Source organism: Chelonia mydas, chromosome 1 (genome assembly GCF_015237465.2).
Source record: "Chelonia mydas isolate rCheMyd1 chromosome 1, rCheMyd1.pri.v2, whole genome shotgun sequence".
NCBI classification, from domain to species: Eukaryota; Metazoa; Chordata; order Testudines; family Cheloniidae; genus Chelonia; species Chelonia mydas.
This window is the reverse complement of record NC_057849.1, coordinates 3,485,398-3,503,684: the sequence shown is the minus strand read 5'-3', so window position 1 is coordinate 3,503,684 and position 18,287 is coordinate 3,485,398. Positions and strand designations below refer to the sequence as shown.

The 18,287-nt window shown below is 50.2% G+C and overlaps 1 protein-coding gene across 1 annotated transcript; it reads left to right on the top strand.

The window, feature by feature from the left end:
• Positions 1 to 950: 950 nt before the first annotated feature.
• LOC122461884 (olfactory receptor 52E2-like) lies at positions 951 to 2,028 on the top strand. The gene has a single exon (XM_043523277.1). It carries the CDS (start codon positions 1,018 to 1,020, stop codon positions 1,963 to 1,965), a length of 948 nt encoding a protein of 315 aa, XP_043379212.1. The 5' UTR covers positions 951 to 1,017; the 3' UTR covers positions 1,966 to 2,028.
• The last annotated feature ends 16,259 nt before the right edge of the window (positions 2,029 to 18,287 follow it).

Here is an 18,287-nt window from a genome sequence, read left to right as displayed (position 1 = left end):
TAAACTCAACAGTCCCAGACTTTTCAGTCTGTCGGCATAAGGCAGCCTCCCCCATTCTCATAGCCTGTCTCAGAAATCCCCTTTCTATCTGCTATACACTTTATAGAGCCTGAGTGTCCACAACTGAGCGTGTGTCCAGAGCAGGTTATTCTCCATCCCGTTCCTTAGGCATCCGAACCTTGTCTTTGTTTTGGCCACTGCTGTGAATGAGCAACTGTTTCCATGGAAAGGAGTACTTGTGGCACCTTAGAGACTAACCAATTTATTTGAGCATGAGCTTTCGTGAACTACAGCTCACTTCATCGGATGCATATGCATCCGATGAAGTGAGCTGTAGTTCACGAAAGCTCATGCTCAAATAAATTGGTTAGTCTCTAAGGTGCCATTAGTACTCCTTTTCTTTTTGCGAATACAGACTAACACGGCTGTTACTCTGAAACCTGTTTCCATTGAGTTGCTGTCAATGACCCTCAGGTCTTTTCCATGAGGTGAGTTCTGGTTGGGATGTTTCCCTCTGGTACATGTTTCCTCAAAGCTTTGTTTCTTTTTCAATCTTAGATTTTGAGCAGCCAAGTGAATGGGGAACTCCCTACAGCATGGACTTTCTAGCCTGGGTGTCATTGCTTTAAGGAATAATGATGGATAAACAGTATCCACACTTGTGTTTCCTGCTGGTGCCTATTAAGGTTTCCCAGACCATGACATGGGGGAATTATTTTCGCATGGAGCACCATAAAATGTGGAATTGGCATTATTAGGGTCACTTGTTCATAATTCATTTATCTGAATACTGAAAATGTCATTTTTTCAGTGTGTGAGGAGTAACCAATCTACTTTGCCCTTCATAACAGCCCCCAGTAGTGCATGTAGTGTCTCATATTAACATTGTCTCTCCATCCAGGCATTTGTACTGCGACCATCAACCTAGAGCCTGGGCACATACAGGAAGTCAGAGGAACGTACAGTACATGCAGGAGACGCCGTTCTGCATCAGGGTTGGATACTTTCTCCTACTCCATGTCAGATTCCAACACGACCGACTTCACCAACCCCTCCAATTTCATCCTTCTGGGCATTCCTGGCCTGGAATGGGCACATGCCTGGCTCTCCATCCCATTCTGTGCCATATATGCCATAGCCACCTTGGGGAACATCACCATTCTATTTGTCGTGAAGAGGGAACTGAGCCTCCGTGCCCCCGTGTACCATTTCCTCTGCATGCTGGCAGTCAGCAACCTGGTCCTGTCTACATCCATGCTGCCCAAAATGCTGACCATCTTCTGGTTCAATTCCAGGGAGATCAATTTCAGTGCCTGCCTCACCCAGATGTACTTCATTCATGGCTTCTCAGTGATGGAGTCTGGGATTCTCGTGGCCATGGCTTTTGATCGCTATGTGGCCATCTGTGATCCCCTGAGACATTCCACCATCCTGACAAACCCCGTGGTGGCCAAGATTGGCCTGGCTGTGGTGCTGCGTGGTGGCATGCTTGGACTGCCCTGTGCCTTGCTGGCGAGGCAGTGGCCATATTGCGAAACCAACATCATCCCCGATACATACTGCACACATATAGCCGTGGTGAAGCTGGCTTGCGCTGATATCCGCATCAGTAGTTACTACGGCCTCTTTGTGCTATTCTGTGTGTTGGGTCTGGATATGTTTTTAGTTGCATTGTCCTATACCCAGATCCTCAGGGCCATCTTCAGCCTCCCCACAAAGGATGCCCGGATCAAGACTTTGGGGACCTGCAGCTCCCATCTCTGTTCCATCTTAGTCTTTTACATCCCAGCTGTCTTCTCCTCCCTCACGTACCGGTCTGGCCAGAATGTGGCCCTGCATTTCCGTGTTCTCATTGGCAACTTGAACCTCCTGGTGCCCCCCATGCTAAACCCCATCATCTATGGGGTGAGGACCAAACAGATCCGGGACAGGCTGCTCCGGCTCTTTTTTCATAAAGACATCTAAATTTTTCTCCTGGTGCTCTGGCTTTCAGACTGACCTCCATGCAGAGCTGTGTGGTGAGATGGTGCTGGGCTCTCTTCCCTGAATCACTTAGTGGACAGTCAAACTGACATTGAATCCTTTCCTGGCCTTAGTGTGCTGTGTGAGCATGAGAGACTGGGGAATCGGTCTGTGTACCACTCATTAACTCATAGGGTTCCCACATTTCTAATTGCTTTTAACTGGACCCCTGAGGCTCTGTGCCCTGCCCCGCCTATTCCCTCAAGGCCCTGCCCCTTTTCCACTTCTTCCAGCAAGGCCCTGCCGCTGTTCTGCCTCTTCCTCCAAAGACCCACACTTGATGCTCACTGCTCTTCTCCCCAGCCCCAGCCACTCACTGCATCATCTCCACCTCCGTACCGTGGCCTGCCCTCAGCAGGTCCCCCTCTGCTCCAGGTCTGGGACGGGAGCTGCTTCAGCCTGACAAGTAGCCTGCAGTGGATGCAGTACTGGGTCTGACAGGACAATCAGGAGTGGAGAGGGAAGACAGGAAGACGCATAAAAGCAACTGAAGCAGGCGGGCGAGACTGTGCATCATGCAGCTTGAGGGCCCTAAAGCTCAGCTCCAAAGTCCCAAGGGAAGAGACCATTGTGTGGCTTATCTCTTTAGCTTTCAGCTCCCCCTTGTTCCTCCTGGCTGGGGGCCTCTAGCTGGCAGGGTAAGGACTGGGAGCCCTTTGCCCTGAGCCAGGCCTCGGGGGCAGGACAAGGGATCAGGTGTGAAGCAAGGAGAACAGCTGAGAGAGGCAGAAGGATAGTCCCCTGTGTTAGCTGGGAAGGCGGGTTGCTGGCCAGAGGCCAGGGTGGCTGCGGTACCTCACAGGGAGGAGGATAAATGGCACATCTGCCATTAGCCGGGTATTTACACATGTACACGCCACCCTATCTGGAACTACAGGGCACCCATTGCCCAGGGGCTGAAGCTGAGTCTAACGTACGCTCTGCATGATGCTTTTGATCACTACATCTAGAAGCTCTTTAGCTAGGCTGCTAGGCAGCATTATCCCCATGTCATGGATAGACTGAGCCATGCACGGGTAAAGTGATTTACCCAAGAGAACACAATGAGTCAGTGCCAGAGCTGAGAATAGGAACCAGGAGTTCTGGCCCCCCAGCACATTGCTCTGGCCATGAACTGGCATTGTTCCTCTGCTTTGTGTTAGATGCAGTGAGTTTATTTCTGTGTCATGATCAATGGTAACCCACTGAAAAAAGGCAGCTACACCTTGGGACTCAGCAAGGCATGCAGGGACCTGCCTATGGACAGAACTCTACGATTTTTCCATGCCATGTGCTGGGTGGCTTGTGGTTGGGACAAAGAAAGCACAGGCCACATGGCAAAAGGACAATAAAAGGCATCATCATCATCTCTGTATGGTCTTCAGTCCGGCTTCTTCCTTCTGGAGGGACTTTGCTACAAACTGAAGCTCTGAACTAAGGACTGAATGACCCACCTAGCTGTGGATATACTCCAGAGACTTGATTTGAACCTGCAGTTTATTTGATCACTGCTACAAGCCTGAACCAAGAACTTTGCCATTACTGTGTGCAATTGATTCCATTTAACCAATTCTAGCTCTCATCTATATTTCTTTCCTTTTATGAGTAAACCTTTAGATTTTAGATTCTAAAGGATTGTCAACAGTGTGATTTGTCAGTAAGATCTGACTTGTATAGTGACCTGGGTCTGTGGCTTGATCCTTTGGGATCGGGAAAACCCTTTTTCTTTTCCTGGAGTATTGGTTTTTGTTCTAAATATAAAGGGAAGGGTAAACACCTTTAAATCCCTTCTGGCCAGAGGAAAAACCCTTTCACCTGTAAAGGGTTAAGAAGCTAGGATAACCTCGCTGGCACCTGACCAAAATGACCAATGAGGAGACAAGATACTTTCAAAGCTGGAGGGGGGGAAGAAACAAAGGTTCTCTCTGTCTGTGTGATGCTTTTGTCGGGGACAGAACAGGAATGGAGTCTTAGAACTTAGTAAGTAATCTAGCTAGATCTGCGTTAGATTCTGATTCCTTTAAATGGCTGAGAAAATAAGCTGTGCTGAATGGAATGGATATTCCTGGTTTTGTGTCTTTTTGACTTAAAGTTTTGCCCAGAGGGTTTCTCTCTGTTTTGAATCTGATTACCCTGTAAGGTATTTACCATCCTGATTTTACAGAGGTGATTCTTTTACTTTTTCTTCAATTAAAATTCTTCTTTTAAAAACCTGATTGCTTTTTCATTGTTCTTAAGATCCAAGGGTTTGGGTCTGTGTTCACTTATGCAAATTGGTGAGGATTTTTATCTAGCCTTCCCCAGGAAAGGGGGTGCAGGGTTTGGGGAGGATTTTGGGGGGGGAAAGATGTTTTCAGGCGGGCTCTTTCCCGGTTATATATTTGTTAGACGCTTGGTGGTTGCAGCAATAAAGTCCAAGGGCAAAAGCTAAAATAGTTTGTGCCTTGGGGAAGTTTTAACCTAAGCTGGTAAAAAATAAGCTTAGGGGGGTTTTTCATGCAGGTCCCCACCTCTGTACCCTAGAGTTCAGAGTGGGGAAGGAACCTTGACAGTTTCCATAACCATTCATCCCTACAAGTAGTGACACTGGTGGTGATACTGGGAAACTGGAGTATATAAGGGAATTGCATGTATGACTTATGGTTTCCCAGTGTGGTGAGACGGAAGTCCTCTCTGTTTGGCTGGTTTGGTTTGCCTTAGTAATAAAGGCCACCCAGCCTTGGGCTGTAACTGCCCTGCTCTAAACAATTTGTCCTGAATTGATACTCTCAGTTGTATCTCACCAGAGGCCGCATCGTTACACCCTGAGAAGCCGAAATACCCAAAGCAGCACAGAGCTGGGCTCTCTGTACCAAGGACTCCTTGGCTGACTGGGGGCAAGTTATTCCAGCCAAGATTTTCAAAAGTGACTAATCATGTGGGATGTCTCTGGCTTCGACTGCAGAACTTGACACACACACACACACACACACACGCCCCCAGGACTCCTCATCAGAGGGTGGCTGCTCAGCCGTTTCTGAAAAGATCACCATTGAAGGTATCTCAAGTAGTGCCCCCCAAATGGAGACCCCTCAAAAATCACGAGTTCCCTGTGTGTGCCTCGGTTTCCTCTGCCGTGAAAAAGGAGATTCTCATGCTTTCCCGCATCGCAGCGGGAGCGTAGCACCATGAAGGTGCATAGAGCATTTCAGAACTGTGGGTGGAAGGTGCTATCTGTGGGCAAAGCAAATGTAACCCCAACGGAGCTTATCTAGGTCCCTGGGGCTCCCTGTGTGAGTAGCTCAGAGAGGTGCATTCAGCTGGGAGGGAGGGGAAGACAAGGCAGACCCAGAGTCTGCTCAGGGAGTGAGATGCCCTCCCCTGGGAGCTCAGGAGTGGGGGGATGCGATTTTGGGAGCTGTCTGGAGCCCGCTAGGGAAAAGGCAGGACTGGCTATGGGGGGATGGTGAGTTCCAGGCCTGCATGCAGGGTTCCCCCCTGAGAACTGGTCTCTGAGGACCTGAAAGCAAAATCCCCCAGCTTGAGCCTTTCCTGCTCCAGGGCTGAGAGGGCCAGTCAGTCAGTGACTCAGTGAGGACATCAATAAAGCAGCTTCGTGCTGTCAGGGATCCACAGGTCTGGTGCTCTCGAGCAGCTCCGGAACAGCCCCTGGGAGGAGCCCTTCAGTGTGGCAGCCCCCTTAAGGTCACATTATCCCGCTGTGGTCAGCCACTTGGCTTCACGGCCTCCTGGGACTGAACCTCGGAGCCTTCAGCCCCCCGCTTTCCACCGTGAGCTCCCCTCAGCCAGTCCACCTGGGTTGGACAACTGAGAGAGACTCGAACACCCGAAGGAAGCAATGCACTCCCCACTTCAGGCTCTGCAGTGACGTTCAGCCCGCACTGTGAACAGCAGTCCGGTTTATTCGATGCCTGGAACACAGGGTAGAAAGCCCTTGGCGGGAGCAGAGAGAACAGAAAGCTACAGCGTGGTCCATTTTGGTCAGCCCAGAGCCCTCTGACCTCTCTTCAGTCCCAGTTCAGGAGAGTCTGCTGCTCCCAGCAGCACACACTTAACAACCCCCACCTGGCCCCTCCTCAGTCCTTTGTTCTCCAGCTGATCAAACACGATTGGCCTCCTGAGGGGGGGAGGGGCATCCATGGTTGTTAGTTGCTAGGTAACAAATGACTGGACAATTGGAGTGGCCATTGTCTTCTCAGACTCATGGAAATGGGGCCCAGGAATCAGAGAGCCAGGTGTTCATCACACCTGTATCTCTGCAGAGACTAAACCTTCTCTCACCACCTAGTTAACGATGCAGCATGGAGGAAAACCCAGACCTCCCTCACTGCAACTTGAGACCATTACTCCTTGTTCTGTCATCTGCTACCACTGAGCACAGTCTAGATCCATCCTCTTTGGAACCCCCTTTCAGGTAGTTGAAAGCAGCTATCAAATCCCCCCTCATTCTTCTCTTCTGCAGACTAAACAATCCCAGTTCCCTCAGCCTCTCCTCATAAGTCATGTGTTCCCGTCCCCTAATCATTTTTGCTGCCCTCTGCTGGACTCTTTCCAATTTTTCCACATCCTTCTTGTAGTGTGGGGCCCAAAACTGGACACAGTACTCCAGATGAGGTCTCACCAATGCCAAATAGAGGGGAATGTTCTCAGTGGTACCAGATGACAGAACAAGGAGTAAGTAGGGGAGGCTTAGGTTGGATATTAGGAAACAATAGTTCACTAGGAGGGTGGTGAAGTACTGGAATGGGTTCCCTAAGGAGGTGGTGGAATCTTCTTCCTTAGAGGTTTTTAAGGTCAGGCTTGAAAAAGCCCTGGCTGGAATGATTTAGTTGGGGATTGGTCCTGCTTTGAGAAGGGGGTTGGACTAGATGACCTCTTGAGGTCCCTTCCAACCCTGATGACATAATAAAAAGGGAAGGGTAACCACCTTTCTGTGTGCAGTGCTACACAATCCCTCCTGGCCAGAAGCAAAACCCTTTCACTTGTAAAGGGTTAAGAAGCTAAGGTAACCTTGCTGGCACCTGACCCCAAATGACCAATGAGGGGACAAGATACTTTCAAATCTGGAGGAAAGGGGTGAACAAAGGGATTGTCTGTCTGTGTGATACTTTTGCTGGGAACAGATCAGGAATGCAGCCTTACAACTCCTGTAACGTTAGTAAGTAATCTAGCTAGAAATGAATTATATTTCCTTTAATGTTTAATGGTTTAAAGGTAAAATAAGCTGTGATGGATGGAATGTATATTGCTGTTTTTGTGTCTTTTTGTAACCTAAAATTTTGCCTAGAGGGATTCTCTATGTTTTGAATCTCATTATTTTGTAAGGTATTTACCATCCTGATTTTACAGAGGTGATTCTTTTACCTTTTCTTTAATTAAAATTCTTCTTTGAAGAATCTGATAGATTTTTCTTTGTTCTTAAGATCCAAGGGTTTGGGTCTGTGTTCACCTGTACCAATTGGTGAGGATTCTTATCAAGCCTTCCCCAGAAAAGGGAGTGTAGGGCTTGGGGGGATACTTTGAGGGAAGACGTCTCCAAGTGGGCTCTTTCCCTGTTCTTTGTTTAAAAAGCTTGGTGGTGGCACCATACGGTTCAAGGACAAGGAAAAGTTTGTACCTTGGGCAAGTTTTTAACCTAAGCTGGTAAAAATAAGCTTAGGGGGTCTTTCATGCAGGTCCCCACATCTAGAGTTCAGAGTGGGGAAGAAACCTTGACACCTGATATTCTATGATTCTATGATTCTATGAATGATCATGTCCCTCGATCTGCTGGCAATGCTCGTACTTATACAACCCAAAATGCCGTTAGCCTCCTTGGCAACAAGGACACACTGTTGACTTTTATCCAGCTTCTCGTCCACTGTAGCCCCTAGGTCCTTTTCTGCAGAACTGCTGCCGAGCCACTCGGTCCCTAGTCTGTAGCGGTGCATGGGATTCTTCCGTCCTAAGTGCAGGACTCTGCACTTGTCCTTGTTGAACCTCATCAGATTTCTTTTGGCCCAATCCTCTAATTTGTCTAGGTCTCTCTGTAGCCTATCCCTTCCCTCCTATCCCGCAAGCACTTTAGACAAACTGACTGGTAAAGGCAAAGCATAAAAATAAGTCTATTAACTACAGAAAGGTGGATTTTAAGTGATTCTAAGTGTTAGGCCCAGAGGTCAGAGTTGGCTGCTGCCTCGCCCCTCGAGTCCCCTTTTGCCCCTGGGACCAGGGCCTCGAGTATTTCAAGCCCCAGTCTAGCTAGCGAGGAATTCTCTGGGTGCACCCAGAGACTTTGAGCGAGGTCCCAGAGACCCCTGATCCCTTGGCCTGCCAGATCCACTCACTGGCATGGTGAGGGGGATGAGACTTGGGTCAGTCTGCTTCCAACGTCTCCACGCCCCCTTTCTGGAGAGCTGCTCCCAGGGGCTTCAGGCCGTGGATTGTGTGTGTGTGTGTGGGGGGGGTCCATATTCCCTACCTCCCCACTGCACGCTGCATCATTGTTGGCCACAATCCAGCCCTTAGTAAATAATTTGTGTGGCTCCCGTGCTGGGGACCAAGGGACTGAGAAAGGAGAACATTGTACAGTTCATTGCATGTGCTTTCAGATGATTTGAGCTCAGTTAAACTTGGCTTTTCAGCCCCTTGGGGCAGGCTCTGTGGGTCTGTACAGCGCCTAGCACAGTGGGGTCCAGGGGCCTGCCTGGAGCTCCTACGCCCTATAATAGTAAAGATTCATTCCCCAATGCGCTCCCATTGCTCTGTGGTGCCCAGCAACACAGAGCAGCCGGGAAGCAGGCTGTGGTGTTCCTCCCATACCAGAGCATCCCCATGAGGCATTGTTGTCCATCCCCTGTAATGCAGTACTTGGCTCTCCAGCTGGATCTCTCTGGAGCCCCACCCCGCCCAGGACATTATTGTCCTTCATGTCCTTCCCCAGGATTAAAACCCAGATAACAGACCAGAAAGTCTCCTACTCCACCTGGGGTCTTACTTCAGCACCAGGCTCTTCACCCAGTGACTTCCAAAGGAGAGATCCCACCAGCTCTCAGCATCTCCTCTGCTGCCCCTTTGTCCTCTGCCAGACCGTCAGTACGTGCCAGGCTCTCAAGTCCTGCCCCCTCCCTATGACCCTCCTGCAGCTGGTTCCTCTCCTCTCCCCCATGTGTGGGTCCTTCTTCCACCTCTCCACCTAGAAGAGGGGTTCCACCTGCTCTGAACACGACCTGCATGGACCCACCCAGCTCCTCCCCAGCCGGGGTGGTTACTGACCTCAGCCTGACACCTCTTCCGGAGCAGCCAGGCAGGCTAATTGCTCACTCAGGCTCCCGTTAACCCATCATTGGCTGAAGGGGCTGGGGACGGGGGGTTATGTGCCCATCACATGGGCTTTGCTGCTGCTCAGGGTCTCCAGAGTAATGCCATTGAGAGTCAGCAGCAGGAGGAGCAGCGGGCTCAACGGGTAGTGATCAATGGCTCCATGTCTAGTTGGCAGCCGGTATCAAGTGGAGTGCCCCAGGGGTCGGTCCTGGGGCCGGTTTTGTTCAATATCTTCATAAATGATCTGGAGGATGGTGTGGATTGCACTCTCAGCAAATTTGCAGATGATACTAAACTAGGAGGAGTGGTAGACACGGTGGCAGGTAGGGATAGGATACAGAGGGACCTAGACAAATTGGAGGATTGGGCCAAAAGAAATCTGTTGAGGTTCAACAAGGACAAGTGCAGAGTCCTGCACTTAGGACGGAAGAACCCAATGCATCGCTACAGACTAGGGACCAAATGGCTAGGCAGCAGTCCTGCAGAAAAGGACCTAGGGGTTACAGTGGACGAGAAGCTGGATATGAGTCAACAGTGTGCCCTTGTTGCCAAGAAGGCCAATGGCATTTTGGGATGTATAAGTAGGGGCATAACCAGCAGATCGAGGGACATGATCGTTCCTCTCTATTCGACATTGGTGAGGCCTCATCTGGAGTATTGTGTCCAGTTTTGGGCCCCACACGACAAGAAGGATGTGGAAAAACTGGAGAGAGTCCAGCGAAGGGCAACAAAAATGATTAGGGGTCTGGAACACATGAGTTATGAGGAGAGGCTGAGGGAACTGGGATTGTTTAGTCTGCAGAAGAGAAGAATGAGGGGGGACTTGATAGATGCTTTCAACTACCTGAGAGGTGGTTCCAAAGAGGATGATTCTAGACTATTCTCAGTGGTAGAAGATGACAGGACAAGGAATAATGGTCTCAAGTTGCAGTGGGGGAGGTTTAGGTTGGATATTAGGAAAACCTTTTTCACTAGGAGGGTGGTGAAACACTGGAATGCGTTACCTAGGGAGGTGGTGGAATCTCTTTCCTTAGAAGTTTTTAAGGTCAGGCTTGACAAAGGCCTGGCTGGGATGATTTAGTTGGGGATTGGTCCTGCTTTGAGCAGGGGGTTGGACTAGATGACCTCCTGAGGTCCCTTCCAACCCTGATATTCTATGATTCTATGATTCTATGCTGATGTTTCACATGCATCGCCCAAATGCCAGCCCGGCCAGCCATCCAATTCCCAGTGGGGAGATCAGGAGCCCATCACCAGCCCCACGCTGACTCCTGTCCTGGGACGGTCTCTGCAGAGCACCACTGAGAATGTCATCTCCTGCCCGGACACCACTTCTCCCTCCCAGTCTGTCTCCACTGGGGGAGGCCTTTAAACTAGGTTCACCAGGGGAAGGAGACCAAAGCAACTCCTGTCTCAGAGCTAACAACATCACTGCACCTAATATAACCCTTTACTGGTGTTTCTCCATAAAGGGCAGCATGTGAGGTCACTGCTGAAAGCTGGTAATTAACTTACATCCCTATGAGATGTGTGCGGGGCCAATAGTTCAGGGCTAGTGTAACTATGTTGAGAATCGTGGCCCCATGGCCTTGGAGTGAAAGCGAGTCACGTGGCGAGAGCCCGGTGGAAACCATCACAAACAAGGTATAATCATCGAAGCCACGTGGCGGGAGAAAGGCATGTTACCGCAGACAGAGGCTGGCCCCGTCTGTGAACGAAGACAAAAGACTGATTCAGTCTGTCCCGGGGTGGAGGGAGACACTCTGCTCCCGTTCACTGAGGAGGTAGCTAGCAGAGCCGGGGTGCTAGGGAAAGTTTGGGTCCCAGCTCCCTGGGGCCAGCAAACACTGCAAGAGACCGACCTTTGGAGTGAAGCCCTGTGATCAGCGAGGAAAGGGGACTATTCACAGGCCTTGGCCCTAGGTGGCATTTTCTGACTGTGTTTTGTACGTAGCCATTTAACTCTCTTCCTTCAATACATTTCCTTTTGTTTTCCATCTGGACTCAGGGCCGGGCCTGGGACAGGTGCGATGGGCTAAGGGAAAACTGGTAAACTGGGGTCCCAGAGCTCCAGAGGGTCTGGGATTTCTCTGGGAGCCGGGGGTGGAGGGCTGGGTACCACAAGGGAATGCTTTGAACGGACTCGGGGCCTGGAGTGCATCCACAGTCACCCGGCCCGGCTGGCCTAGCTCGGAGCAGAGGGCTCGAGTGGCTGGCAGAGAGCTAACAGCCAGCTGGCGCACACAAAACTCCCGCACCCAGAGCAGCGGCTCTCAGCCGGTTTGTCACTGTGCGCCGCAGATGTGGCCCACGATACGTTAAGTGGGCTGCAGGCTGAGAACCACAGCGCCCCGCACCCTGACATCGCCCACAGTCCCCGATGCCCCGCGCCCCCGTCCAGAGCGGGGCCAGCACTGGACTCCGGGGTGCGGGCTGGGCAGCGGGACTACACCACTGCTGCTGTGCCGGGCCGGGCGTCAGCGGGGCTTGGACCCCCCACCTGCCACCATGCGGGGCCGGGCAGCAGCGAGGACCCGAACCTGCCACCGCCACCGTGCGGGGCCCTGACCCTGAACCCACCATCTAACCCCTCTCAGAAATGCGGGCAGCCTCCTCTCCTTGATAACCATCCGGTACTTCGCCTTGCTGAGCTCCGCCAGGTGCGGGAGGAGGGCCGGGAGTGTGCCCGGAGTAGGAAACTATCCGCCCCCACACCGCCCGATTCCTAGTTCTGCGCTGGGGAGCAGCCAGCCTCCTCCGCTGCCCCCTGCCCCCTCCCGCCGGGCTGTGGGGCGGAAGCTCTTCAGTGGCTCTGTGCCTGTGCAAGCCCTACCAGGGACACCCCCTCGCTGGAGTGGTGTACAGCGCACAGAGACACCTAGTGGCTGAATCAAATACTGCAAGTGAACATAATTCCAGGGGCTGGTTCTGAGCAAATGCTGCAGGTAGTTTCCATCTCTTGTTTATTTGTTAACCACAAAAGTCCGTGTAGAAAATGTAACAAGTGGCCCAGGAAGGCCTTGTGGATGCTGAGCAGCTGTGAAAGTCAGGACGCTTTGGGTTCCTAAACGTACATGGATGTGCACCTAGCCCAGGATCCTGTCTCTGACAGTGGCTGGTTAGGTTAAAATTTTTAATTTATATTCTTACTTTGTTACCTACTTTGCAGAGAGAGAGAGAGAGAGAGAGAGAGAGCCTGTCAAGACTCCTGGTTTCTATCTGAGCTCTGGGGGAGGGAGTGGGGTCTAGAGAATTACAGCAAGGGGCAGAGACGTTTGCGATCTATATAAGAACATCTGAATGGCCATACTAGGTAGCTGCAGTTACATGAATGCTTTCACTAGCCACTCATGAATCACCAATACAGAGGCTCCAGCTACTTCCCCCCAGCTCCCCAGCCTAGGACCCCAGAACTGTACCTTCTTGCCCTGGTCAAGAGCCTGACCAGTGTAATTTTATTACCCAGTCCACCCCACTCTCAATGTGGAGAGAACATTGCACCAGACCCAGTTCATGAGCAGATTTCCTTTTTCCATTTCAAACAACACACTGTATTAACAAAAACAATGAGGAATCCGGTGGCACCTTAAAGACTAAGAGATTTATTTAGGCATAAGCTCTCGTGGGTAAAAAACCCACTTCTTCGGATGCATGGAGTGAAAATTACCGATGCAGCCTGGACAGTTATCTCACCAGCTGGTGCTCCATCCCATTCCCATCTTGCGGTGCGGCTGCATCCAGCTGCAGAGTTAACGGAACCCTCATCCACCTCCCAGAGGTTTCTAGGATTCAATCACCATCTTTGGGCTCCCCTCTGGGACACACCTCCCTATGCTCCCGAGAGTGGAAAGAGTCCCTCGTTCATCTGTGACAGGCTTGCAGCTAACATCTGAAACAGCCGTCTCACTGAAAGGCAATATGCTCTCCTCCCTTTCTGAGGAAACACCGCCTTCAGCTGCAGGGCAGGAGCCAGCCTAAGCCACCCTTGCCCCGAGAAATATGCAGTTTCTCACTGCTGCGGAGAACTAAAGAAAACTTTCTCCCATTCCCTCAGCAGTTTCCGGGACTTTTCCATTAACAGCCTGAGCTACAGAAGAAATAGCTACAGACGAAATAATTGCTGACTACCATATCAATAGGATTATTGTCTACTACCTCCACTAATAATACACCTTCCAAACTCTCGGTTTCTATGTGCACTTTAGCCAAACGTATAAGATTTTGCAATCTCCTATTAATAAAAGCTGTGAAATCTGTCCTGGCAGTATGTCACCTTCTTGCACTATACTCTGCCTAACCACACAAATCACTGTATCTTCCCACCCAAGGTGTTTCCTGCCAATAATGCTGATTTTACAACCCAGTATAAGTGACAGGTGCCTGAGGGGCTTCTGTGCTCAGGGTTGCAGCATTCCCATGGGCTACCTGCTTCCTCCCAGCACAGGGCATTCATTCCCCAGGTGGTCAGTGGAATTGCAATGACAGCACCTTCTGGGTTCTTCTATTTTTATAGGAGATTTGGGTCCAGTTACCAGCAATTACAAAGATGGCAACCCTATGAGTTCATGAGTTGTAAACAGACTGATTCCCCAGTTTGTCACACTAATACAGTACACTCAGGTCAGGAAAGGGTTTCATGCTTCTTTAACTATCCAGTAAGTAATTCAGGGCAGAGGGTCTGGCACCATATCACCAGCCAGTTCAGTATGGAGCTCTGTCTGAAAGCGAGAGCACCAGGAGAAAACTTTAGGTCCCTCTATGAGTAAAGAGCCAGAGCAGCCTGTCCCGGATCTGTCTGGTCCTCACCCCGTAGATGATGGGGTTTAGCATGGGGGGCACCAGGAGGTACACGTTGGCCATGAGAACGTGGAAATGCAGGGGCACATTGCAGCCAAACCACTGTGTCAGGAAAGAGAAGAGAGCTGGGACATAAAAGGTTAAGATGGCACACAGATGGGAGATGCAGGTCCCAAAAGTCTTGAGCCGGGAGTCCTTTGTGGGGCGGCTGAAGATGGCCCTGAGGATCTGGATATAGGACATGGTGATAAAAAGCACATCCAGACCCATCCCAGAGAATAGCAAAAAGAGGCCGTAGTAAACACTGACGCGAAAGTCAGCACAGGCCTGCTTCATGACGGCCATGTGCTCGCAGTATGTGTGGGGGATGATGCTGGTTCTGCAATATGGCCACCGCCTCGCCACGAAGGGATAGATCGGTACAAATATGCTGCTGCGCAGAACCACGGCCAGGCCAATCTTGGCCACCATGGGGTTGGTCAGGATGGTGGAATGTCTCAGGGGATGGCAGATGGCCACGTAGCATCCAAAGCCATGGCCACGAAGATCCCAGACTCCATCCCTGAAAAGCAGTGAATGAGGTACATCTGGGTGAGGCAGGCACTGAAATCGGTCTCCCTGGAATTGAACCAGAAGATGCTCAGCGTTTTGGGGAGGATGGACGTGGACAGGATCAGGTCGGTGACGGCCAGCATGCAGAGGAAATAGTACATGGGCTCATGGAGGCTCGGCTCCCTCTTACTATGGTGAAGTTCCCCAAGACAGCTATGCCGTACATTGCTCAGAAGGGGATGGAGATCCAGAGATGGGCCACCTCCAAGCCAGGAATGCCCAGCAGGATGAAGGTGGGGGGGTTGGCAAAGTCGGATGTGTTGGAATGTTACTTTGGGGTACAACATTTCAGAGCAGTATATCTCTGAGATCTAATTTTGTATTTTTATATAAGACATAGACCCATGTTCTGAAAAAGACTGCATTCTGCTCTGTAGCACAGGAGGAAAGAAAGCCGAGGTACAGAGCAAAGGAAAAGGAAAGAGTGTTTTCCCTGCTACCCATGACACGTGTAATACCTGACCCCCTGAAAATGTCCCTCTCACTTTCCTTGTTTAGTGAGAGTCACCTGCACTTTCTCTTTGTCAGACCTCACTGTAAGAGAGCTTATTCCTTCACTCTCCCACTTCCCTGGTCCTTCTCGCATGAACAGAGAGCAACAATACCCGAAGTGCGAAGGTGCAAACAATTCGATGTTTATTGGGGTGAACTTCCAGCAAGCTTAAATCCAAGTTCCTTTTTCCTTATTTTCGAATCCCAACTTACTTCCTGTTTGCCCCTAATTTATATAGTAATATTCTTAGCTATACCTTAACCAATCATTCTACTGAAATTTAACTAACCAATCCTAACATATTGTAACATGATTAGCTAACCAATTATATCCCACCACCTTAATTAGTTTACACCCAGCAAAATTAATTATACAGCAGACAGAAACAATCACAGAACCAGACAGAGATTATACAGACAAACAATAGCAAAGTGGGAACTATAATGACAAAACAATACAGAAGTGAGGATTTCACAACTACTTCTATAAAGACATAAGAGTTTCCCAGCTGTGTCTATTGATACGTGAGTTCTTACCAGCCAGAAAACTATCAACCTCAATTTCCTTTTACATCTTCTAGGCACTTCCCTTTCTCTGGAGGCGATAGGCGTTATCAGGACAGGATTGTATCCTAACAGCCCAATAGCACCTTCTTTCAATGTGACTAGTTTGGAATGTGAGGAGGTGACCGGTCGCTTCCCAGCTTATGGCTGCCTCTGCTGCTTAGCCAAAGGCCTTAGCCTAAGAACAGGGCCTGAGACTCTCACCGGAAGAGAAGGCCCTTACACTGGCAGACAGTGATTTTGATTCTTTCTTTTATACCTCTAGAACTAGCCAAGTTATAAGAATACACCTAAATTCTTAAAGTACAGGCCTTTACAGACAGGCCTGAATATCTATATCCTAACACTCACCCTCACACACGTTACGGGATCAACAGACCTTTTGCCACAGTATCTGGGGAGCTATTTTTCCGGTCAGTCATCATCATCTTCATGGCAGATCCCAAAGGAACGTAGCCTCCGTGCAAACCGAGCGCTGTCCGGATCGATCTCTGGAAAGCTGTTCAAGGTGGTCAGGTTGTATATTCGCGCAGTGGCGGTCTTATTGTACCCCCGAAGTTTGGCACCAACGTGATCACTGGCCTTGTAGCGGCATTTCTCAGTATGCCCACTTCAGAATTCCTGGCCTTTCACTCTCGTAATGTGTCCCCAGCTTGAAAGCTGCCAAAGCTGACGCAGCTGATGAGGACACTTGCTGGGTTCAACATATGCTGACTCCTGATCTTGTGCTACCCCTCGATACGGACCAGCTGCTGGAGACCATGAGCATTGCAAATGTCAGCCCAGAGTTCCTCAGCCTTCCTCAGCCCCCACATTTCGCTTCCACCAACGGGAGCTGGGGTACCCATTGTTCTGTAGATCTGCAGCTTTGTAGCAAGTCTGCTTCCATGAAATCCCCGCAAAGTCTGGAGAAGGGAAGAGGGCAGCAGCTGCTACTCTACAAGCACCCACATCATTCGAGCAGCATCCAGCCCTGTCTATGAAGCTGCCACCTGCCCAGCAATCCCTCCAGGCAAGCTAATACCAAGGCTGGTTGCAGTTTGCAACTGCAGGTTGCTTGATGGTAATGGCCAGGGTAGTTTTACCTGGATTAATAACCAGAGTAATGGGTACTGCATTCATGCCCAGCCAGATCAGCTCTCAGATGCAGCGATTCACACCTCAGAGATACACCTGCAATGGCCACTGAAATCGATGGAATAACAGCCCCTTAAGCATTTGTAAGTGGCAACTAGGATTGTATGCACATTAGAAGTTGTAGAGAGAGGGAGGCCATTCTGAGGAGCACTTTTCAAGAAAGAGCCCAATCATCTCCCTGACCGTAAACCAGCACTGTCAGGTTCAGGAAACATTTTCTTAAGGGATTCTGTCTGGATTAGTCCGGGAACTGGAGTACGCGGGGAAAAACCGAGGGCAGAAGAGAAATGGCCACATTTGGGTGAAGATAACATCTTGTGGACACCTCCCTGCCCAGCCCCACTCCCCTTCCACACACAGTTCCCTAGCATCCGTGTAGCAGCTCCCGCAAATGGACACCCATCAGGTAGGTGTGTTTGGGTCCCACACACTGGACCCATGTGCTTTTCAGTCAGAGCAGCATTCAGGCCCTGTCTCTGGCTCTACTTTTTAACGCCCACTCTCGGGGTGCAGTTTCCATTCTAGTGCCTCCCTCTGGAAGTGGAGACCTGCATTCCTAGGTCCTGAGACTAGTTTTGGCTCAGCTCCCCCAGCTCTCCAATTGCTTCAGCACACCATTCCCAGAACTCCCAATTGCGCTCATTCTGTTTCCAGTTTCTCTATTTTAGGGTACATGATTCCTAAAGCAAACACAACCAGGCCTTGCAAAAGGGGTTGCTAAAACAATTCCTCTACTTTAGACAGCACAGAAGATACCCAGATCCAGGTAAACATAATACAACACCTGTATGCCATTCCTTCCCTCTGTGTCCTCACCACCCTGGAGCATTCTTTGAGATTTTGTCCGAGCCCTCTGGGTGTCTGGCCACCTCCTGAAACTCAGGGCTTCTCCTCCCCTGGAGTCTGTCTCTCTGTTCCAGCCACAGCCCTGCAACCAAAGAGTCCCCTCTGCCACCTGTGTGCCTCTCTCCTGACCCAGCTTCTTCTCGCTCATCCAGTCTCTGTGTTTTTAAAGGGCTGGACCAACACCTTCTCGTTGTGTTCCCTCTTCTGGGGGGTTTCCACTTCTTCCACGCCAACCCCTCTTCAGAGAAGTTGGGGAAAATTGGCTTTATGTAGAATGCAGTTAATGCTTGCTTTTGTCCAGGTGAGATCTTACTAGGTGCTGTTAGTCTTTAATATCCAAACTATGTATAGATAGATGCTTCTCCCCAACCTCCTGCCCCTGAGGACAAGAAGCGTGAGTGAAGAGTACAGTAAAAGCCCAAAGACATAAGGATACAGAAGGTTCATACAATCAAGCGTGAGTTAGTAGGGTTTCCACCGGTCTGGGTTTGCTCAGACAGTGGTGTTTTTGGCTTCTGTGTCCGGGTGCCATTAAG